Source organism: Lepisma saccharinum, chromosome 12 (assembly GCF_977018435.1).
Source record: "Lepisma saccharinum chromosome 12, izLepSacc3.1, whole genome shotgun sequence".
NCBI classification, from domain to species: Eukaryota; Metazoa; Arthropoda; class Insecta; order Zygentoma; family Lepismatidae; genus Lepisma; species Lepisma saccharinum.
The window spans coordinates 64,062,509-64,087,815 of NC_139240.1; the positions used below are offsets into that span (position 1 = coordinate 64,062,509).

Consider the following 25,307-nt stretch of genomic DNA (forward strand, 5'->3'; position numbering starts at 1 on the left):
TCTAACTTTGACAGTGCTGTTGAATGACTCAAGAGCAACAAAAACTCTAACCTAATGGGTTCCATCAAGATGGAAATGTGTGGAAACAATTTATGGCAAAGGTGATACTTATGGATGCCATTTTGTAATAAGTTTATGCTAGTGAATATAACAGGGAAGTGCATTAGTTTGATGAGAGTGATGTGCACCTCAGCTTCCGGGCATGTTTTTTGTTGGCTATTTATTGTAAGTGGAATACCTAAATAGTTGATTCCAAACATATAGAGCTTTTCATTTCCCTCACGTGCACTAGGTGTTATATAGGTTGTCTTCTTTTTCGAGCACCTTCTTTTCTTTCCCCATTATGACAAATTTACAAATTTGTCCATATTGGGCAATATTATTCAACACGTCATGTACGGAAGCTTCTGCTTTTCCTGTCAATGTTGTATCCGATTGAAATCCTTCACTTTCTAATGAACATTGTACAATATAGCTACAGGGTGTTCATCCTAAAAGTATACCGTTAACTTAATTGCAAATACAGGATCCGGCAATATACAGGGTTAGCCTAAAATAAACGCGTTATAAATTGAAAATTGTTTGTTTTATCAGAAAGCATTTAGTACTGTTGTATTGAGAAAGTCTTTAAGTTTACAACCTCCCTCTTTTCGTTTGTCTTCGTGACGTCAGCATCACGTGAGCACCCTCGACGTGAGTCGAGCAGTATGACCGCTAGCCAGGTGGAGAAGGCTTTCTGCGTGATTGAATTTGCGAAAACAAATTCTGTTACTGTCGTACAGCGTCGTTTTGGAACACGGCGAGGCAAACAACCATCCACAAGGCAGCCCATTGGAGCAAGAAATTTGAGGAAACTGGTTGTCTGTGCAAGGGGAAAAGGAGGAGAGGAGAACTGGACTTTCGCATTGGTATCTGTCATGTTACAAAAGGGTCACACATAGGACACTTGAAACTTACCAATGTAAACTTCACGACGTACTCTTCAAACCATGTAAGTATTTCAGCCCTATTATTAAAACTCTTCTTTCTGTAAAACTTTGAAAGTGTATATTTCCTTTATACCCTGTATATCTACCACTTTCAAACGTTTGATTTCCCTACGGTTCCACTGTAAAGATGAAACCGAGCACTGAACCCCTGAATACCGTGCTTTTGAGGTAGGGGCGAATTTTGAAAGTAATCATTGTATGCTAGCTCCGCAGCGTAAATGTTGACACCAGTTTAGCACAGGGAGACATGGAAAAGTACCAGAACAACAGGACGGAGCAACTGCACATACCAATCGAGAAACGATAACAACGTTACGTAATGTGTTTGGAGGCAGAATTATCTCACGTTTCGGGGACATAGCGTGGTCTCCAAGATCTGACTGCCTGCAATTTTTTTTTCTCTCTGGGGGTACCTCAAGAGCCGAGTTTTGCAACACGAATCCCTAACTTTGAAATCCTGAAGAGAAGAATTAGGGAAGAGACCCAAGCAATGTTGGTGTCTGTAATGGATAATTTTGTTCTTGAGCTTCGTGAAAAGGGTTTGGTTCACTCTGTAAAGGGTAAACTGGTATCAAACAGTTATCGTTCAAATTATTGTCAGTTTGCAAATAAGTAAGCCTAAAATGCTTTTGCTTACTTCGATCACAAATAGATATATTACAATAGACCTCATTTGACCATTTTAGGATGTTTGTATTAATTGTATGTAATTGTATTGTAACACCCCTTACAATTAGGCATGTGATGGGAGAAGGGGAGAAGCTAGGGACGTGATTTGGATTCCATGTTAATTGTAGGTCCGATCCCAAGTAAATTATATGTGCGCAGATAGGAACTTAATCTTATTTAGATTTAGACTTATTTCTGCCCACAATAATCTGTGTACTCAGTCTAACACGGACGTCCTCTGGTAACAATGCGTATCATAATGATGCAAGGCACATTCTGACCCCCCCCCCCAAATCCTCAAGAAGTACATACATTATACATTAAAAAAAATATTGCCAAACTTTCCTTCCCCCCACCAATATGTATATGAAGTTGGCGCCTATGCAAAAGAATATCACTCTATGGAATATCATACTTTCAAACATTCATGTTTTCTTGTAAATTGTATGTAATATTCCACAAAATTTTTCCCCTCGTTAATTTCTGATGATACATTTGGGAATGGTTGCAGCTTCCCATTAACCTTTACCTTGGATACGCCGTTGAACCTGACCAAGATGGCGGTCATAAATCTCTAAATGTTCGCGCCCAGAGAAACAAAACTCTGTACGTTTTGATTTGCCACTATATACAAATCAAGGATTCGTTTCGCATTGGTAATTTAAATATGGGAGTTGGTTTCGATTGATTGATTTGGTTTGTTTTACTGATGATATGATGCAATTGATGAAGGGACACTCTCGAAGAATACCCATGCTAAGGTCGGGATTCGAACCCGGGACTTCTCCGAGTTGGTCTTATACTAATATGCAAATAATACAAGTATTTTGTGAATCATTTCGATATCGAACATTTCTTCCGATGGCATTTTTACGATTCTGCAATTTCCTATTTCTATTACCACTTCTCGATGGATTTCATATCTGAAACACTTTTTTTATCCACTCTTCCATAACGACCCGTGACGCAAATGCTACCTTTTTTTGACTGTTCATAATAGGACTCTAGATGTTTCTTTTACACAAGAATATTATAAGCGGAACACTTCCCGTATCGTTTTTCATACACGTCCGCTTGGTTTAAAAACGAAATGGTTCGGCGATTTTTTTCTTTTGATTCTCACTTGGGCGGACAACAGTTTGAGTAGCAGTGTTCCAACCATGCCAGCTATTTACAGAGTGTACCTAATATTGTTAGGTTTGTACTGTTAACATTTTTTTATAGTGGTGTTTCTAGATTTTTTGTATTGATAATCTTTAATTTACTTCGGATATGTTCAGCCAAAACTAGTAAATTGGGCAATAGTGAGATTTATTTTCAAGCTTTCATTGATATATATTTACAATGAGAGATTTCTGGGGACATCTTTGAGTTGTATTCTGAAAAATGTTCTGTTTTTGCGAGTTAACGTCACTTTAATTTTCAGTAACGGAAGTTTAAATCTAATTGAACTGTGCAAGATAATACACCCTCCTACCATGTGTTCCATAAACAGTCCGAATTTAAAAGTTGTTTAACAATAATTAACCTTTCATTTCAGAAACCCTTGTTTCCAAAAATCCATGTAATGAAAATACAACAAAAACTGGACAAATTCGTAAAATGAAATTGGTTAAAGATACAGTTATATCAGTTTAATTAATAACATTACAAACAATAATGTGGCGGTATTATATTTATTGTACATGCACATATACATTTTGAAACTATTGAAACTCAAATTTGCCAATACTGTCGACAGAAGTTTTTTTTTATTATATAACTAATTCGTTTTTTTTTCATGGTTATTTTACGGTACTTTTCCACCTCTTTAGCTTTACGATGAGAGGCGGGGATGGTGGAGGCGCACCCCCTTTAAACTGAAACTCCAACAGACCCGTACCCAAGGGCAATGGGGGTTCGAACTGTAAAATATTTAATGTGAACGTATAAAACTTACGAAACATTGACCAATTTTAATTTTGTCCTTGCATAAATGGATGGTTGTTTGTGGAGAGTCAGGCCCCAGAAGCCCACATTTTGCAATATTTGATTTTAGTTTAATCGATTCAAGGCTACCAGACGTCTTGATTTAGTCGAGATATCTTTTTAATTTCTGTCCAATTTTTTTTTCGAATTGCAGTCGAGATGAGAAAAGTTCCGTTTTCATTTTTTGCTTCGTTAACTCACATTCAGACGTGTTTTTCATTATAAGAATCATTGGTAATGCGTATTATTTAATTTATAAATGTATTATTTTCTAAACATAGAATTGTCATGGGAATTGTAGCTTTCCTGGCGACGTGATTCGAACAAGTGTTCTCGGGTTATCAGCCAAATTCCGCACAATAATTGTCATATATTTAACCCGACACTGGTCTCCATGCGCTCGAAACGTTCGAAGCTAACTCCAATCTAACGTGGTTGGTAACCGAGAACCCTTGTTCCAATAGAATTGTCATGATCGTTCAATTGTGCTGTAAGAAAATTAAGGGAAATTTAAAAACTTTGTTAATTTGCGGAATACAGTACTATTCGAATACTTTTGAGAATTCAATGTAAACAATAAGTATAAAGCTATACCCTGTGTGACAGCCTTTGTCTGTGTGCGACTGTGATGGTGATTGTAGGGTCATGGAGGTCAATTGGTGAGTTGATTTTTCCCCTTACTTTGGTCCATCATCAGTGACGTCGTGGGCGACCGTACGGGCCCTCGCGTCCCATGGATTTGATACGAAAGATGTCAAAAATGGAAGTGAGATAGAAAGATGGAAAAGGTTAATTTTTGTGGGCAAAAAATTAAAGCATTCTGTTTTTATCTGGCTTTAAATTCTAGTTAAATGTTATAATTTGAACGAATACGCCAAATCAGTTACGTAACATACAGGCGGGCGGGACGTAACATACAGGCGGGCGGGCCCTAAGACTAAAGGGCCAGAAAAAAGTAAAAATTTTTGTCGTATTTCTGATGTGAAACATTTACGTAAAGATTCACGATAACTTCCTTGGACATTTTTACCCATTTTTATATTTTCTTGAATTAAATGCACTCCCGATTCTAATATGTTAACAGTAAAGCAGCTGTGGCATTTAAATGCTTGCGTTGTTTTACCCTCAAGGATAACATTAGCAGCTGTTCTTTCCTTCCTACAGCTTCAGATTTCAGCTCAGGAAAACAGAGAAATACATTTTTAGGTTAAGTAGAATTATTAAATATCATTTTCGTCTGAATTTATTATTTTTTCAATATGATAATTTATTGACGTATCATTGAAGATTTAGTATCGATTCACTCACATTGAGATTTGAAATTTAAAGAACGGATGGGGGCCTCGCATTCTAATCTCGTCCAGGGCCTCGCGATGTGTTGCTACGCCAATGTCCATCATATTGCAACTCCACATAAAATTGGTAAACGCTGTAAGTGCCACAATAATTCAAACACCGTTTTCCACGTTAAACTGTGAAATGTGCCATGCTTTATAATGTGGTAAACGTGCAAATTGGCTGGTAGCCCTCTAAGTAGTTCAAAGGGCGTGTAAAGAGGTCACTAGTGCGCACGTTTTTACGGGCTGATGTGCGGAACGATGCTATTTCCCAACACTTTCGCTTTTGGCACTTACAACGTTTACCACTTTTAGTCCTCAATTGTACGTCTAGCTGCAATACCACCATAGCGTTGGTGGTTGCATCTAACATAGAACGGAATCTCGGATCGGATTCTTTCCTACATTTCCTAAGCTGCCACCAGCCCCTAAAGAATCTTGGGTATGTGCTTGAGCTCCAGTACCAGTTATCCCATCTGAGCACAAAGTGAACTGATTGTTTTTGTTTTTTTTTCTTCTTCCAGCTTCCTCGCTTATCGCTTGCCATGACAACAGCGTCCCTCACAGTAGCGGTGGTGGAGAACAGGTGCAGAACGGTGGTGGCACAGAACAGTTCCACCAGCCTCAGATGGCTGTTCCCATGCTTGTCTACCAAGGTTGCCAGTACCCCAATATTCAAGAAATGGTTTGCGGTTCTGATGGGAAGAACTATTTGAACGTTCGACATCTAATTTGTGTCTCTGCTGCCCATCCTGAGCAAAGTATGATTTTTTTTTGCTAACATTTCTTCATGCTTGGTAGAAAGATTAAGATACTAATCATCTAACTTTATTTTCGGTGATTTGTATTCGAAAAGTTTACTTAGAATGTTTGCTTAGAACTATACAAAACTAATTTCCTCGTCATAATAATTAGCAAATATTTATTTTCATAAATTACAAGGTACATTTCAGCATAACATTACGTTTCTGCCAATGGTCTAAATACAGTCAATGCAAGATTCAATACATAAGAATTGAGACCACGACAGGGACTCTATTTTCTGGTGGATATGTGGTATAACTTGAATAGTGCACCAAGAAAACAATATTTAATGTGTGGCAATTGACGTAACCTAGATTGGGCTTATCTTGTGTAGTGCGTTGGTGAAAATTAAATTATTTGTGAAAGTAGCATGGTTTTATGCCCGAAACTTCTGACTGTAGAAAGTCATCGTATGCATTTCATTACCAGTGTAAATATGCCAACAGTTTTCATGTGAAACCTGTAACGGATGCAACATAGGAGCGTCCACTGCAACAGTTTATCTTCGTGGCTTCTTCAACGAACCACATGACGGTCCATGTTCCTTTTGTTTTATTGCGATTTCATCATGCTACGAATGCAATTTTTACATAGTTCGATATCGATTTACGTCTGCTAACACATACTGCGGAGTTTTAGCGATTACTTAAGATTTTGTTCAATATATGCTTTCATAATTAGGTTAGGCAGGCCAGGTTTGGTTCTCTTAGCATTAAAATAAAGTCCCTAAATGCATTCTACTAAGGTTCCGATTTACTTCTACATTAATTCCCACTAGTCTACAATATTTACAGTCGCTTGTCAACAGAGAATACCTTGCCTATGGGAAGCACGCATGCTTGCGTAAGGTAATTTTTAAGTTGTTTTTTTTCAACATAAATAACTTTTTTCGAATCCAAACAGTATCCATTACTTCAAGGAAGGTTAAAATTTCGTGTTACATTTGGGTATATCGATCGAGACTCTTGGGATCCTAAAGGTCTGTAGGTCCAGTCCCGATTAGCCTTACTGTGGACTTAAAACACCAACTAAATCAATCAATCAATGTTTTCATGTCTACTTTCTGTACCATAAACAAATTATTCTTCGCTAGCATTTTTTTACTAACTCTAGCTAAAGAATATAGTGAAAATTACTAATTTAACTAAAGGTTATCGTGTATTTTTGTTTATTGGCATTACAAAATCACAATCGTATGTTCCTATTTCTTCATTCAAGATATATAATTTCCTGTTCAATTTCTTGTATCGTGTTAATAGCTGTAATTTTGCAACATACTTTGAAATTTGTGGATATAAAAGTGTGAGACTGCCTACATTATTTTGTACCCATCTCTTTAGTGAGACTTGGTAAATAGCAACCCTTGGTGAGTACCAGATACTTGAAAGTACCCACATGCTTGATTTGCCCATGTTCATTTATCATGAAGGTTGCATTCATGTGACCATTCCAACGAATTAAGCAGCCCTGAATATATAGCATTACATCTATTCTCTATTTCAGACTTAACCTTGCAATTCTCATACCCTTGCGTCTGTCACGAGGCCGTGGTCAACATCAAAGAGGAGCTAATGTGTGGGACAGACAATATCACCTATCCTAGCAAACTAGCTATGGCTTGTATACACGACGCTTTCTCAGGTGATTAATCTGTGAATAATTCAAAGTTTATTTACATAAGTGTGTCTGAATAGCCACTGACTATTCATTTCCACTCTTGTTTTCAACTAAAACTGTTAAAAATTTTACCCGTCGCATTCTGATGTTTACGCATGAACCGGTGCCAGTATGATTTGGTGCGGCGTAAAGTTCGAGAACTAATTCGAACGGCAGTTCGGTAAATTTTACGCAGCTCTAGAGCGTATCACTCCGCAGGCGTGAGTCGAACCTAGGACCCGGGTATCATAAATAAATAAGCTAATCATGTTATAAAAGGGTCCCGCTGAAGAATTGGAAAAGAGCTTCTTAAAAGCTAATTACGACAGCGACCTTCAGCAGAGTTGGAAAACAACCGCTGACATTGCATTAGGCCGACACAGGATGAAAATCAGGAAATCAGCGTTTTTCCTCAGATCCACCGTTGCAAAAGGACGCGATCAAGTCAGTCGATAGTTCGAATTTCATTTAAGTAGGTCGCGAGAGAATTTATCTTGCTTAGTTGTCTTCCGTTTTCTTTCAGATGAAGTAGTTACAAGAGATCTCCGTTTCTAGTTGTTTTCAGTTTACGTTGAATCCGGTTATCGCGAGAGAGCTCCACAGGCATCATAAGTTTAGAAAAAGGAGCGAACGAACGATCGGGAAGTTAAAGTTATCGTTTAGAATATCGGTCTACGAAAGTACAGAGTTTGGAGCCCGGAGTTACTCCTTCGTCCGTTTTATCGCAACGAGGACAAGCGGAGAAGAGATTGCAGCAGAACTACAGGTAAACGAACATTCCTTTTGTCTTTCCTCACCCTACCTGTCCAACAGGAGCGTATATTCTAGGCTAGCTAAGCTATCTGTGAAGCCTGAAGTCTTATTATTCATATCAGTGAGATGATGATGCTGATTGGGGAGTTGGCAACCTGATTTCTTATGAGTTGGCAACCTTTTTTCCAATGAGTTGGCAACCTGATTTCCTATGAGGTGGCAACTTGATTTGTTATGAGTTGGCAACCTTATTTCTTATGATTTGGCAACCTGATTTCTTATGTGTTGGCAACCTGATTTCTTAGGAGTTGGTAAATATATTTCTATTCCTAGCCTAGGACCACGTGACATAGTGAGACAGCCCAGATTTCGGACTCAGTATAAGCTACTGCTGTCCAGTCGATAGAACTGTTTTTATAAGAAATTGTGTTTAGTGCTTCATTTATCAGGGGTGTCACCCCTTACCCTTAGCAAGCGAGTGGCCAATGGCTGTCATAGCCTATCAACGATCCCCCAAATATTTGGTCTTTAGACGAGAGGAAACTAACCGGACGCGCATCTGGTTTCGAGCCAGCACCTGTTTCTCTGCAAACGGTTTTTCGACATCCATTCATTCAGTGCGATGTTATACTCCCAAGGCCTCCATACTGTATAACAGAAAATAGCACAGCACAATAGCACAACCTAGCAAAGGTAACCGCAACGCCACGTTTTGAAACCTCCAAAGAAACTGAGTTGGCAACATCTCATTTACTCCACGTGGACTTGACAAGCACTGTCAGTTCCTAAAACGGACGCTATTGGTGGGAAAGGTTTGAGAGGAGGATTTACTGGGATGCAAATGGTCTTGACATATGGTTTTCAGAGAGAAACTGATCTCTCGGAACTTCCTTTGAAGTAAAGTGGCGTTCCCATCAGGACTTGAACCATAGCATTCTCGAAACTACACTCTGTCTAGAGAGTCTGTAGGGAAGGCCGTGTATAATGGTGTTCTCGAATTACAAAAAAATATATATTTAATGTCTTTCATAGAATCACTCTTTCTTAACGTACTGGAAATTTTATACATGCATAGGATTTTATAAATATTCACATGCAAACAGTTGTAAGTAAGAGTGAGTGTGAGTGAACCGCGCTCTTGGAGGAGTGATTATCATCAGGCGCTGCAAATCTAATGGTACTGTAATGAATCGTTGGTAAAGTGGTTATATTACTGCTTTTATTTCATCATCCATTTCATCACTTCATCATTCATCATCGTCGTCTAGATTAACCTAGAGGAGTAGAAAACCGTTTTAAAGTAACGAAAACTGAAATAGAACTATGAGGTGTTGGTAGATGTGGATGGCTGTAAGTAAAATAGAATGTAACCCTCTAAGTTTATTTTTAGCCTTGTTTATTTATTAGATTGTTTCCTGGTTTGATATTTAAATGTTGATTGTATTCAAAGATTTAGGTTATTATCGTTAAATTTATATATATATATATATGTCTTTGTTGTTGGCACTATTATTACTCCGTATTATTGAAGCAAAAACATATTATGTTAAATGTGCTTAACAGTTTTATCACAGATAAACGGATTATAAGCAGATGTTGAACTCACACAGATAACCTTTTGCGCTATGAATAACTGTCTGCAAGAGGTTCTGGAATACACCGCTGGGAGGCGACACTCGTACTTGCGCTGAACATTCCGCACGGGTCAAGGAATGAATTACCCTCCTCGCCCCAGGTGATCCAGAGTGCGCAAAATAGCTACAACAGGAAAACAGCGTTTACCTGTGATTTTATTCTGGCCATTAATTCTGATGGAAATACTGCTAGTTCTCCTTCAACGTGGTCAAACAACTCGTACAGATATCGCGTCCACACGGAAATAAAGAAAAACCTTGTTCTGTATCAGTAGACACAAGAAAATATTTTGAAAAATGATAACCATTTTCTCTTTTCAGAGAAGACCCCGCTGGCAACCGCTCACGAAGGGGCGTGTGAAAATGGGGTGGTAGAGTACTGCTGGTCAAAGTACCTGCCCCATCTCCAGAACCCAGTGTGTGGATCCGATAACCTCACCTACAAAGACTATTGGTTCATGAAGTGCGTCTCCGATCTGCAAAACAGACGTAAGTATTTGCAGGTTATAACTAGTATATAAGTATTTATGTAAATAAATTATGTTTCAATGCATATGATAAGTTCTATAGTGCATATGAATTCAAAATAAAGTGTGTATTGCATATTTGAGCTTTCATGCTTAAATTACGTACAAATACACACAGTGGGGAAAACGTCAGCATGGAATTTTACACTAAATCCAGACTGTCACGTCTTTAAACAGATTTATTTCGGAAGTCTACTGAAAAGGGTTTTTTCAAAATCTGATAAAATTAAAGTCGCTGGACCAAGAGACTCCAGAAACGATTTCCTTGTTTTATTTATATATATATATATATATATATATATATATATACATATATATATACACACACGTATATATACAAGCAGAATAGTATAAATGCAAATAGTAAGCAAAGTAGAATAATAGAAATGGTAACGTTAGATTTATATTTCTCATTTCGTTATTTTATATTGCTTGTAAAATTTGGGTTAAATGAGGCTTTGTGAAACAAGAAATAAAGAAGAAGGAGAAGGAAATATGAAGTAAGTATAAACGAGATGTAATACGTACAAAGGTAGGGGAACAAGGAAAAAGAAGGAGGAGGAAGTAGGAAGTGATTATGAAGAAGATGCAAATGCAAAGGCAGGGGAACAAGGAAAAGAAGGAGGAAATAGGAAGTGAATATAAATAAATTCAACAACTCCTACGAAAGTAGGGGAACAAGAAACGAAGACAATGAGAAAGAAATGAGCAGGGAAATAATGAGATAAGTGAAACACAATATTTGACTGTCCAAAAAAGAACTTGAGCAAGCTAACATCAGGGTGAATACTAAAGATGAGAAAACAAGTGGCGATGAGTATGAACTCTTGAAATAGGTCATGGGAGAAACACGATGACACATCCCATACCTGACCGTGGTTCTAACTTGGAACCTCTAGCTCCCTGCACCGCCACAATGACAACCCCACCACATGCGGGGTGTGTTCCGTTTTAAATGTTCATATTAACGGCATAGACAAAATGGCTCTTTATTCGTTAGAATCGGACATTGTATTTGACAAAGTTTTCAGGATGACTTGATCTTCTCTAACAACTCTTTTCAGAAACACTGGTTATGTTTTTTGCTTTTCAGCTATTGAACTCTCCTCTGAAGGAACGTGTCCTTGTGAATTCAATACCGTTTATGACCCTGTCTGTGGATCAGACATGAAAACCTACCCCAATATTGAGCAGCTTAATTGTGTCCGACAAGATTTCATGATGAGAGGTAAGTAAACTATATTGGTTTTAATACACTGTATATGTTTTCTTTTAAGAACTATGACATTGTACTCATGCAAGTGTTCTTGCAAGTGAAGATAGAATTCTTTGCATGCATTGCCATTACATACTTTTGTATTTTTCTCGTGTTCTACTTTCACTTAATCTCTTGTCATAACGAGTAAGCAATCATATTTCCTCACAATATAGCATTAATTTTAACTTATCCTAATGTACGAAATAATACTACAATTCAAAGATTCTGTACTATTGGAATACAAACTACATTTAGGAATTGGAATCTGAACTACTTTCTTAAAAAATGTGATAGTAATTAGAATCTTAATTACTTTCTTAAGAATTGGAATTTAAATCTGAGCTTTGTTATGGGGGACTGTAATAGGTATTAGAGACTGGACTACTTTCTACGGTATGAGAAAAGTCACTCGGAATCTGAAGTCCTTTATTAGAAAGTGGAGTAAAAGTCGCATTACCCCCTATGTATTTTGCGACGAGGGAAGGTTATGGTTTCAACCCTAAATTTTGTTTCATGTGCCTGCATAATGTTGTGTATTGAACTCCCAATTCTTGTGATCGCTTGCGGACTGATTTTATTGGTGACCTTTCAACGGATGCAGCAGCCTCAGCACACGTTTCTGCTCTCGTCGATGGGCGTCCGGAGCGGAATCTGTCTTTGATGGAACCGGTTTCGAAAAGTTTTCTCTCCCATATCGTTTGCTTTGGTGGGGTCGGCTTGTTAAATCTTGCAACAAAATCCCTTTGGATTGATTTTCCTGTGTGAGGTCGCTCATCTGTTTAGGTGCTCATGACAATCCTTTCCTCCAAGGTATACGTTGACTCATCAGCCATGGTTCATACTATCTGTAATGACACAGTGAAAGGCAAATCACTATTTGCTCACAACTACTACTTCCACTTAGAACTGCAACCACTAAGTATCACTACGAACAATACCACAGCACAGACTTGCATACCTATGTGGTAATGGGACTTTTGGCTCACCCTGTAGTGAACTGGACATTGTCAATTGGATATATGTTCGTAGTTTAGAGCGTCCCTTTCTATTAATATTTCAGTCATAGTTTCGACAAGTCATCTTCCTTTGATGTCTAAGATTTCAGCCTTAATCCGTGTAGCATACGAGATGTGTAATGGTCATCACTAGAGCGCGGAAGTTTGGCAAAATGCCCCTCTTTTTATCTACTGCATATATTGATAAAAATTTTCCGGATATACGTTTCTCATGTTGTTTCGAATGTTTTAGAAGCCTTTTTATTTTGCCTATTTTGCCTATTTGGGACCCCACTGCCTATTTTTAATTATAATGCCTTTTTTGCCTTTAATAAAAATGTGTATATAAATTATTTTTCTCCCAAAAAACGTTGTTGGCATTTATTTTTCTTTCGTTTATTATGTGAATAATTTTCGCCTTATTTAAGTAATATTGAACTCATGCATGTTTCAACATTGCTGAAGGAGAAAAGTGTGAGAAAAATGTATTTCATGTTCAGTTAGGATATAACGATAAAATCTTGCTAATTATCAGGTAAATCAATTAATCATCGTAATAAGCAATAATATGCATTGGATTGTGGCTGTTCACCGGGAGTTGGACGGCGGAGAGCGAAGGACTAGCCTGTTTCCCGAGAGAAGAGGCCGAGCCTCGGGTAAAGAAATATAAAAATACAACTTTATTACCAATGGTCAGATTCAACTCAAATTAAAGACAGCCCAGCAGCAGATTATCATCGACGAAATCCCCAAAGTAGAATTTGATAGGAGATAAATTAAGCCCGATATTAAAGGTTAAACAGCTAGACTGGATAACAATAGCTACAGACTCCCTGGCACTGTCTTCGGAACGAACGTGCAGGTTACAATAGGCCCGGTCTTAGGGTAACCTCTCTTCGAGGTGTTTTTGGAGAAGGGTCAATGAACTCCAAATACACGGGTGAAGATAGCAGGAGAAGAGGCTACGACTTGAGGACGATTTACCAACGCTGGGACAGAGAAGGTACCGTAACGAACCTTTTGAATAGCAAATAAATAGACGCGCAGAGAAGCGGAAGACACCAGTTTTACTCAGATTTTCTTCGGCGTGTTATCGTGCACAATCTTTCGCGAACCACCCGCGTAAAGTATCCGCTTTGTGTGTCGCACCGTTCCGTGTTGTGTTATTTCGCACGTGTCTGTGTACTATCAAGATGGAGTAGAGACAGAGAAAGGCCCTGCTGGGGGGGCGTCCGACCCAGTTGCCAATCCTTGAAGATGCGGAGATCCAATCTTATCGCCCGGAAGCCATCTATTGACCACGCCGATAAACATCCACGACTCCACCACGAGGACTTCAGTCAGAGCCGACAAAGGTAAGCCGGAATGGACGTGAAAATGGATAAGCTTCGTTAGCCCCGTCGTGACATCCAAGGAGCTCGCTTAATTACATAAAAAATCTCGAACAGACATTGCTTATTACGGTGATTAAATTGCATCAACTATATTTTTAACATGTAAAACCGTACAGCTTTCATTTATTCAATTATCCAAAGTATTTAACATTCAGATTGTACGACGCTATAAATTGTCAATATAATCATATAACAGTGATCCTAGTTAACAGCAAAAGTAACAATATAAAGATTAACATTCAATTACAACAACATAAAAGGAGTAGTGTTTTTGTCGTGCAGGTTAAGATCCTACCGGAACATGGTTTTCCCGGAAAGCAAAAGTAAATGTCAAATTAAGATCAGTTTAAATTAATGTAGCTAACTTTAAACATGCCGCCGAACTATTATTGTACTAATTACTCATGTCTTTTGGATTGCCGAGATACGAATGCGTGTGTGAATGTATGAGTGAAATGGGCAATGATGTAATGTTTATGCATGTGCTCTTTTATAGAAATTACAGTATATATAGAACTAACCCTGTGGTGTGATTTGTTCTACCCTATGTAATCTCTTGGGCTCCGACTGATGGCACTTACCCTGGGACAAAAGGTAAATAGGTTATTAATGATTGCCTTTTGTTTATTTGTTTAATTGTTTTTGTGGGTCTGACATTACCATTGTAGCGTAGAACCAGAATGACGTCAGCCACGTTAAATAAGTGGACGTCGCGTTACATAAAAGATGGCGCCCAAACATGCGACATGTAGGTTCGACGAGTAAGCCCGAACATGGCGACATGTAGGTTCGATGTGTAATCCCGAACATGCGACATGTAGGTTCGATGTGTAATCCCGAACATTCGACGTGTAGGTCCGAGTAGGCCCGAATATGCGATAATTATGCCCGAGTAGGCCCGAAGTTTAAATAAGTGTCGATAGTTGGAAGGAAGTTATTAATAGTCGCAAAAATGAGTTTAGTGTGCCATAATTATTCAGTTATAGAGCTATGTGCCTACATGCCTTCGACAGGAACCAAGAGATTGATAGAGGTAGAAAATCAATTATTCATCACTTATTGCAGTTAAAAAATACCACGCAGGACGCCTAGAGTATGAAGCGTTTAGTTCTTTGTGTTGCTATAATCAGTAATTTTCTAGTTTAGAGCATTTAAGTGTATTTACGCATAGTTAGCATGTGAATAGAGTATTTAATTGTTTGTGCAATATATATAGTGGGCGTGAAGTAATAATGGTTAAAGTAATTTACGTAGCGAGAGATGTTGGATTTTTTATGCGGCGATAAGGATTAAGCATCGATCAAGGATGGTAAAGGGGGGAGACGCAAAACCCCGTAGGGTCTATTTATGAAAAAGAAAAGAGAAATTTATATCTCGCTACGAGAACGCATCGAATCCAAGGAAGAAGAGAGAGAGAATAACGACCGAGGAGAAGGGTGATGGAGAGAATAACTCGACAAAGGAAGAAGATTGAAGAAATGGACAATCCAAAGGAGGTAGAGGAAGTGACGTTACTGGAAGGCGACCAGGGAGGAGAAAGCAACCGTGCTCCGGAGAATACCGTTATCCCTGAAAGTGAGCAGCCAACGGCAGTGTTACCAACCCAAGGCACCATGGATGTTCAAGCGATAATGGCGCTCTTCACTACGATGATGAAGCAACATGAAGAAGGGAAAGAACGTCGAAAAGAGGAGAAAGAAAAGAAGAGAAAATTGGAAGAAGAAGAGAAGGAGAAGAAGAAAAAATTGGAAGAAGAAGAGAAGGAGAAGAAGAGAAAATTGGAAGAAGAAGAGAAGGAGAAGAAGAGAAAATTGGAAGAAGAAGAGAAGGAGAAGAAGAAAAAATTGGAAGAAGAAGAGAAGGAGAAGAAGAGAAAATTGGAAGAAGAAGAGAAGGAGAAGAAGAGAAAATTGGAAGAAGAAGAGAAGGAGAAGAAGAGAAAATTGGAAGAGGAAGAGAAGGAAAGGCAAAAAGAATTGCGAAGAAGAGAGAAAGAACAACAACACCGAGAGATGATGGATCAGTTTCTACAAGCATTAAAAAAGAATGATGAGAAAATAAAAAAAGCCCAAGAAGAGTGTGTTGAAAGACATCGTGATAACTCGAAAGACATTGAGAACCTGGAAAAAACAGTGGAAACTGAAGTCAGGCAGATCCATGAACACCTGGCACACCTGGGAGAGAAGATAGAAGAAAAGAAGAATGACGTGGAAAAGAGAATGGAAGAGGAATTCCGAATGGTTGATCGTCGACTTGCAGTGGATTCCAGAATGGTGGAAAAAAGATTTGGACAAATCGAAACAAAGATGACCTCAGAAGAACAGCAATGGAGGAAGATAAAAAAACATGACGCAAGACTTACGCCAAGACGTCACACGAATCAAAGAAACGATGCAGAGAGAGACTTCTTCAATCGTTATTACGTCACCACGAACAAGGAACGAGGAAGACCAGCGAGAAACAACGCCCCTGGCGACATTAGCGCAGGAACCATCTCGATCGGGGAGTCAGTCCACAGGCGATGACGTCATGGAGCAGGATAGCAGTTGCTCGCGAGGCCACTCCGTGGTACAGACCAGTGTAGCCACCTCGGAAATAGGCAGGCGTGCCATCTTCTCGAAGTTTTCACTGGACAACTTTATGATTTTCGACCAAGAGAAGACAGAAACTTTGCCATCCACGTTTCTTCAAGAATTCAAAAGAGATTGCATTTTATATGGGATTCACGAAGAGGATCACCTGAAGCTCATCCAGAAACTTCTTCGCGGTTCCGCACGCATTTGGTTAGACCACCAGGTACCAGCGTTCAAGACCTTTAGCACCTTCGAAAAAGCTTTCATTGAACAATTTCAGTGCAGATCATTGGTAGAGAGGAAGGTTACCCAGTTAAGAAACAAGCGGTACGACGTCAACGGAAAGCTCACATACAAACAGTTCTTCTGGCAGAGGGTGAATGAATTCCGTTCGCTTAAGCCCGGAACCGAAGTGATAGAAATCCTCACGGCCATCAGAGCTATGTACCCGAGCTACGTACAGAGACAGCTTACAGGAGATGTGTTAGAAAATTTTGACCGAATGTCGCTTATCCTTGAAGACATGGATTTGCTGAAGGAGAACGAAAAACATCGATGGGAAGATCAATCAAGCAGAAGAGGGAATAATAATTTTGATAGGAAGAGAGGAGAAAATTTTCCACGAGTGCAAATGGCGACTACACGCAATACATACAATGGACGTCGACAACAATTCAATCGACAAGAACAATCGCAGTACAGTCCTCCAAGACAGCGAGACAGGGATACCAAACGCTCGAATCGAGGAAACTACCGTGGAGGCAGACAGAACACAAACGCAGGTTACCGAGGGCGTGGCGACATGCGATTTTCACGCGGGGAGGAAGACAATCGTATGGAAGAAGGCAGAACACAAGCTATTCATTTAGTAAGAACCGCCTACAACAATGAGAAGCAAGAGACTGACGAACAATGGCCTCAACCATCAACGAGTAGGGGACTCAATCCCAACGCGCCAGATTACCAGTCAGGTACTCGTCGGGATAACAGCCACGGCGCAAGAGCGGAAAACTAACACCTTCCGACGACAGCTCGGCTCGTGTCGGCGGAGAATCTGAGATGCACATCACTGGGGAGCTCACCCGCAGAACTTTTTCTTGGTCAAGACAACAATAGTACACTTCTGCAGCACTTAGGGATCAAAGAAGAAAGACAAGAAACACCGTGGAAAGAAAAACTGATAGCTGCCGAAACGAGAGTCCGAGAACTAAAACAGAAGAGGAACCAGAAAAGTAGTAAAATTGGGGAAGAAATCAAGGAAAATTATCTTGTATTTATAAAAAGCCACTATACGAGCTCACAAGTTGATAAAAAGATAAGTAAATTCTTTAACCTATACGAAGGACCGTATATTTGTTGTGGAAGATTAGGAAATAACATCTTAAAACTCACAAACTGCAAAAATGGCAAAGAAACTACACCTCAGCACATAGATAACCTCAAAAAATGGAACTGTTCTCAAGAAAAGAGAAAGATGTGGCTTCAACAACTAGAAAAAACCTAGAGTACTGAACATCGAAAGAGCCTTTAAACTTGTAAATTATTCCACATACTAGTGTAAATAATTTAACACAATTATGATATTATTATTATTATTAATATTCAAAAAACTGAGAACTTATATATATATATATATATATATCTATATACATATCAATATCTGAGCATATATCATGTTATGTTAATGCCAACATTAATAACGTATTATTTATATTCTTATTACCCAGAATAGATATTATTTAGTAAAGAAACATGTATTTTAAAAGGTTTGAATTGATGATAAGAAATATTTTATGTAATAACTCAATAATTCTGAACTATATCTCAAAGAGTGAATTTTCATCATAACTTAGAGTGTGAATGTAGTAAGTTTACATATGTATATGCATACATAATAGGATAATTCTCATAAGTGTTAGCAAGGTGTTTGTTAAATGATCAATGTTACAGAGTCAAGAACTGCAAATGAATGTTGAGTAATCCTGCAATTTTATGTTTGGTTAATATTAAATGTAATGATGTAAAATTAATTGAAAAGTGCAATTTAGTCTGTAGAGAAAGACAACTATATATTCCAGGGTTCGAGTCCCTATTCGAGCGCCTGTGTGTAATAATTAGGCAAGATTTAACGTTAATTATTAATTGTGTTTTGATGAATTTCTCCTTCGCATATAATCTTAAGCTCAGAAAAAATCATGTGTAAGGAGAGGGGAATGTTATAACGATAAAATCTTGCTAATTATCAGGTAAATCAATTAATCATCGTAATAAGCAATAATATGCATTGGATTGTGGCTGTTCACCGGGAGTTGGACGGCGGAGAGCGAAGGACTAGCCTGTTTCCCGAGAGAAGAGGCCGAGCCTCGGGTAAAGAAATATAAAAATACAACTTTATTACCAATGGTCAGATTCAACTCAAATTAAAGACAGCCCAGCAGCAGATTATCATCGACGAAATCCCCAAAGTAGAATTTGATAGGAGATAAATTAAGCCCGATATTAAAGGTTAAACAGCTAGACTGGATAACAATAGCTACAGACTCCCTGGCACTGTCTTCGGAACGAACGTGCAGGTTACAATAGGCCCGGTCTTAGGGTAACCTCTCTTCGAGGTGCTTTTGGAGAAGGGTCAATGAACTCCAAATACACGGGTGAAGATAGCAGGAGAAGAGGCTACGACTTGAGGACGATTTACCAACGCTGGGACAGAGAAGGTACCGTAACGAACCTTTTGAATAGCAAATAAATAGACGCGCAGAGAAGCGGAAGACACCAGTTTTACTCAGATTTTCTTCGGCGTGTTATCGTGCACAATCTTTCGCGAACCACCCGCGTAAAGTATCCGCTTTGTGTGTCGCACCGTTCCGTGTTGTGTTATTTCGCACGTGTCTGTGTACTATCAAGATGGAGTAGAGACAGAGAAAGGCCCTGCTGGGGGGGCGTCCGACCCAGTTGCCAATCCTTGAAGATGCGGAGATCCAATCTTATCGCCCGGAAGCCATCTATTGACCACGCCGATAAACATCCACGACTCCACCACGAGGACTTCAGTCAGAGCCGACAAAGGTAAGCCGGAATGGACGTGAAAATGGATAAGCTTCGTTAGCCCCGTCGTGACATCCAAGGAGCTCGCTTAATTACATAAAAAATCTCGAACAGACATTGCTTATTACGGTGATTAAATTGCATCAACTATATTTTTAACATGTAAAACCGTACAGCTTTCATTTATTCAATTATCCAAAGTATTTAACATTCAGATTGTACGACGCTATAAATTGTCAATATAATCATATAACAGTGATCCTAGTTAACTGCAAAAGTAACAATATAAAGATTAACATTCAATTACAACAACATAAAAGGAGTAGTGTTTTTGTCGTGCAGGTTAAGATCCTACCGGAACATGGTTTTCCCGGAAAGCAAAAGTAAATGTCAAATTAAGATCAGTTTAAATTAATGTAGCTAACTTTAAACATGCCGCCGAACTATTATTGTACTAATTACTCATGTCTTTTGGATTGCCGAGATACGAATGCGTGTGTGAATGTATGAGTGAAATGGGCAATGATGTAATGTTTATGCATGTGCTCTTTTATAGAAATTACAGTATATATAGAACTAACCCTGTGGTGTGATTTGTTCTACCCTATGTAATCTCTTGGGCTCCGACTGATGGCACTTACCCTGGGACAAAAGGTAAATAGGTTATTAATGATTGCCTTTTGTTTATTTGTTTAATTGTTTTTGTGGGTCTGACATTACCATTGTAGCGTAGAACCAGAATGACGTCAGGCACGTTAAATAAGTGGACGTCGCGTTACATAAGGATATTGCCTTTCGGTTAACATTTCCTTGTGCATGATTGACTGCTGAAGTGGACAGGTTGATTTCCAACATAAAGAAGATATTTCTGAAATTCCCTCTCGAACCCGAAAATTTAAGGAAGTTGCATCTGAGCTTCGTTTACCTCCGCAACCAGTCTTGACCAGATGGGGAACCTGGATATCAGCAGCTACATATTATGCTAACAACCTTGAAAAAATCAGTGAGGTGATAGATGCTCTTCCAGAAAATGAAGCGGCTTCAATTCGTGAAGTGAAAAAACTCCTGTGCTATTCAAGTTTATTTTTGCACATTATGGTGCATTCCCAGAGACAATTACAATTACAGAACTTAAAAAAACACCTTGTAGCATCCATGAAAATGTACGAGGAATCTATGCAGCATATGATGGAAGTGCCAGGAGAAAAGGGGTCAGCTGTTGCGGAAAAGTGCAAGCGGGTAGTGAGTGCAAATGAGGACTTGAAACAATTGAAAACAATTTGTGATATTCTAAAAGGTGAAAATGCTGTTACCGAAATGCGTCCAGCTACATTAGCTTGTTTTATGTATGCTCCAATAACTTCTGTCGAAGTAGAAATATCATTTTCTATTATGAAAGACATTCTCTCTGACAGACTACTATCAATGAATGTTGAGTAATTAAAAAAAACACCTTGTAGTTATGTGCTATCAAGACGGAGAAAATTGAAATGCTCTTCCCAATGTAGATTTTAACATGTTGCCAGAAATTATAGATAAAAGTAAGCGACTTCCAAATGTGCCTTTTTTCGGTTTATTTTGCCTTTTTTTTCATTTTTAGTGCCTATTTTCCACATTATAAATGCCTTTTTGCCTGCCTATTTTAACGAAAATAAATGCCTGAACTTCCGGGCTCTAGTCATCACAGTGAGCCACGAGTCAGTCGTTGAGTTTCTTTTGATTTCTCTCGTACTATAATTTTCTATTCTTATCGACAGAATTACCCGTCCAATGATCAAAATACAAAAATTTACAGATTATACTCTCCTGATATGTTTTGTGTATTCAAACGCATATCTAACTTAAGGTATCGAGTATATTTCGAAATATTGTAATAATCTAACATAATTTGAAGACTAAAATTGGAAAACGCTGTAAGTGCCACAAGAATTCAAACACCCTTTTCCACGTTAAACTGTGAAATGTGCCATGCTTTATAATGTGGTAAACGTGAAATGTGGCTGGTAGCCCTCTAAGTAGTTCAAGGGGCGCGTAAAGAGGTCACTAGTGTGAACGTTCTTACGACCTGATGTGCTGAACGATGAGATTTCCCAACACTTTCGCTTTTGGCACTTACAACGTTTACCACTTTTAGTCATTTATTGAACACCAAATGACATTAAACATTTTTCAAGGAACTCCATACGTAAAAGACAAAACACAATCTGTTAGTACAAACATATTTCCGTTTCCAACGGTCTTATCAACCGTACGGTTCATTTACATTCTTTGAACGATCGCAGCCAGAGGCCTGCACAAGACCTGGAGCAGACCCGTTCGCGAGACATCGCTCCTGAAATGCCATGCAACCTGCGCAACATCCTCGCTTGAGCAGCTTGTATGCCCACCTGCCCAGATCGTTCCTGGCAGGCATTGTAGACCCGCCGGGTACCCGCAGTCTTACGATACCTAGTAGGTCTCAGTTCGTTCTTCCCATCAACTGCAGGCCCCTCCCTCTGCATGACGTAGTTGCTTCGAGTATAAACTGCACCGGGCCCCACACCGTTCTGCAGTGTTGCCAACTGCAATAGATTTTCACTACTTAAAAAAGGGAACTCAAAGCTTCGTAAGCCACATCACCAATGAAATGAGATTTACGAATGTTGCTACCCCCCCCACACACACACACATTGAAATAGGTTTTCCGTGGCACAGGATCCATAAGTATATGTCGTAAATAACCAATATACGTATATATAGTGATATAGGGCAGGACTGAAACATGTCACGTTCGACGCTGAGGTCGCGAGTCAAACAACACACTGTTCTACTGCGAACACCAGGGCCGTAGCCAGCCAGGGGCATTGCCGTTACCCTCGTTTGGGGGGGGGAGGGCAAGTACTTGGATAAACGTACCAACAAGAACAATCACAATAATAGTAATAAAGTAGCATGAAAGGCATTATAATCCTCATAAATCACGCAAAAAGGGGGTAGAAGTCGGTTCTCACGCATTTGTGTTGAAACAGAGGATTAGAAATATTTTTTTTCAACACGTCAATTTCACATTAGCTAATAATGGAAAACAAGCACACAAACTATTTTTGAAAGAAAGAAAGTGCATGATAAATGCATTCCGAATGTACATACATATGGCATGTAAAATTTCCATCTACAATATTTTCTTTTCACATGGAGCGACGTATTACATAATTAATTCATCCAACTCGTAACAAACCAACATTAATAGCAAATAATATCACGGGCCGCCATAGCATTCTCTGTTTTAAAACTTTTCTCACTTAGATCGTTCGGCGCTCAGGGCCGACTCCCGCTACCCCTTTGCTACGGCATTAAACTTGATGAGACTTGTACTTTAATGTTTGACCCCCACCCTGACCCCTCCGCTAGACAATTTCCGTCCAAGGTTGTGAGCAATGCACCCTGCCTCCTCTGGTTGCGCCACTGCGTGCCTGGTTAAGGCACCATGCAATGAAAAACAATTAGTTTTCAGTGAGGAGATTTTTGTTTGCTCGATCATTCATTTAGATAAATGAAACTGTAATATTGCGTGCATTTCCTGGCAATAAGATAAAAACTGCTTACGCTGAACTGAAATCGCTAAGTATATAAATTATCCTTGGAGAAGAAGCTCCTCCTAGGACTTCGTAGGATTTAGTAGCTACGTAAGTAGGCAACACTGGCTGCAGCCGTCCACGTGGTGATGAAACACCTGGAGCGACACGCTGCCGGAGGGCTGTTTCCTTCCAGCAGGTTTTGCAGGTGCCCGGGTCTTGTTGAATGCCCAGGTACCTTGTAAGCGCAGAGCGCCTTGAAGACCAAGAACCCGGGTAAAGACGCAAGTCGACTCGTTGCCGTGGGCAGGCGAGCAGGTAAACCTGTTATCGCGTGCAAGCGGGCAGTGGGTAGGTAAAAGGCAGACTATGCTGGCCTCTAATCGCAGCGTCACACACGACAACATGCACCTTGAAGAAAAGGACACGAGATCAGCTGAGTTGGCAACAGAAAGGCGAGGGTAAGGATAATTAGGTAACACTAGCTTCAATTTGGAAACTTGTCTTTGAACCATCTACTTGAAAAGGACGTATTATAGTTGAAAACATCAGAGTTCTTGAAATGATACGAATTCAATGTTCAATTTAGTTGAAACGCCTTGTCATCGAGTAAAAAGGCCGGTTGCTAAGTTACGTAGGAGCAGAAGAATGACGTGGAGAACATGTTATTGGGTATTCCCACCAGAATGTCCTTTGCATGACGAGGCTTACCCGAACGTTACCACCGGCAACTTTCATCCAGTGATAACTACATTAGCTTCTTCAAATGGTTTCTTCTAGCAAGATAATGCCCCTTCCCATAAAGGGTTCTGGAGGATGACATCAAAGTTCACCTGTGGATTGCACGATGGAATCTACTTGATCTTCGTGATAACGTGCAATCTGCAAGGACCGTACCGATGAAGATATGGACTAGTAGCGAAATTACCAATTTGATAGTGAAATACTATAGTTTTAAAAATAACCAACCAAATAGAGCTCCAGGATGAAGGAGGTTGCCACTTCTTACTGGGCGGTACTGCCATCGAGGGTGTGAGGATGACCTTATGGATGATACCAAGTATCAATCTACATAATGCCTCATTGAGACAGATAGTTTACAGGCTAAAGGGGTTCTTCCTCCATTGTATGGTTTTGTATTGATCTGTCTTGTTTTGCAAAAGAGCTTCTTAATCACGCCAGCGACCTTCAGCGGAGGTGGAGTAACTCCGCTGACATTGCATTAGACCAGCACAATATGAAAATCAGGAAATCAGCGTCTTTCCTCAGAATCGCCGTTGCCAAAGGACGCGATCGAGTCAGCTGTCTTAACGGCCGATAGTTCGAATTTAATTTAAATAGGTAGCGAGAGAAAATCCCAGTCTTAGTTGTTTCCCGTTTTTCATCCAAGTCAGTAGTTGCGAAATAACTCAGTCTTAGTTGCTTTCAGTTCACGTCGATTCAGTTATCGCAAGAGAACTCCTTAGTTGTTAGTTAAGAAGGAGGAACGAACGATCGGAAAGTTGAAGTTTATTATTTAGAACATCGGTATACGCGAGTCTAGAGTTTAGGGGCCCTGAGAAATGCTCCCTCGTTATTACAGAGTAGGACCTCATCGATTCAAGGACCAGCGGAGATGCAGTGCCGGAAGCCGTAAAACCCCGCAGTGCGGGGGCGCCCGGAAACAAGTAAGCCTTTAGGGGGCCCTCAGCCATTGACATAGTAAAAAATAAACGTAGTTACTCAGTGGTACAGGAACGAATACAATATATACAGGTAAAGTTAAAGTTCCCTGTGTACATAGCACCTTGCTATTTAGGCACGTTTAGGGTATGTGGGGGTAGGTCCCCACATATGTTCAGACTAGAATGAAACTATTATCAAATCAGGTTAGAATTTCACGAGAAATGCAGTGGTGGAGGTTCCTTCGGCTATCTTTAAATCAGGAACAAGTCAAGACTGCATGATTGTAATTTGTAACAAATGTATATTTTTCCAGTGTCATATATATATATCACATCACCACGGGCGCCGAAAGCGGGTGGGTCAGGGGGCCCAGGCCCCTCCAGTTCTCGTCCCCCCCACCTATAGGGTCCCCAATGTATAACTTTCAAGATATTACATAACATTTGCACACAGAAACTTCGCACACAACAAGTGGGAAATTACGCA

The 25,307-nt window shown here is 39.5% G+C and overlaps 1 protein-coding gene across 1 annotated transcript in view; it reads left to right on the forward strand.

Annotated features, from left to right (window-relative positions):
- The first annotated feature begins 2,767 nt into the window (after positions 1-2,767).
- Positions 2,768-25,307, forward strand: part of LOC145996516 (serine protease inhibitor dipetalogastin-like) — a 30,352-nt gene continuing 7,812 nt past the window's right edge. Inside the window, exons 1-5 of the mRNA XM_083133019.1 lie at positions 2,768-2,855; positions 5,488-5,724; positions 7,271-7,408; positions 10,132-10,299; positions 11,431-11,565. Of these exons, the coding sequence (XP_082989145.1) occupies positions 2,819-2,855; positions 5,488-5,724; positions 7,271-7,408; positions 10,132-10,299; positions 11,431-11,565 (715 nt within the window). The 5' untranslated portion in view covers positions 2,768-2,818. The remainder of the gene's footprint in view (positions 2,856-5,487; positions 5,725-7,270; positions 7,409-10,131; positions 10,300-11,430; positions 11,566-25,307) is intronic.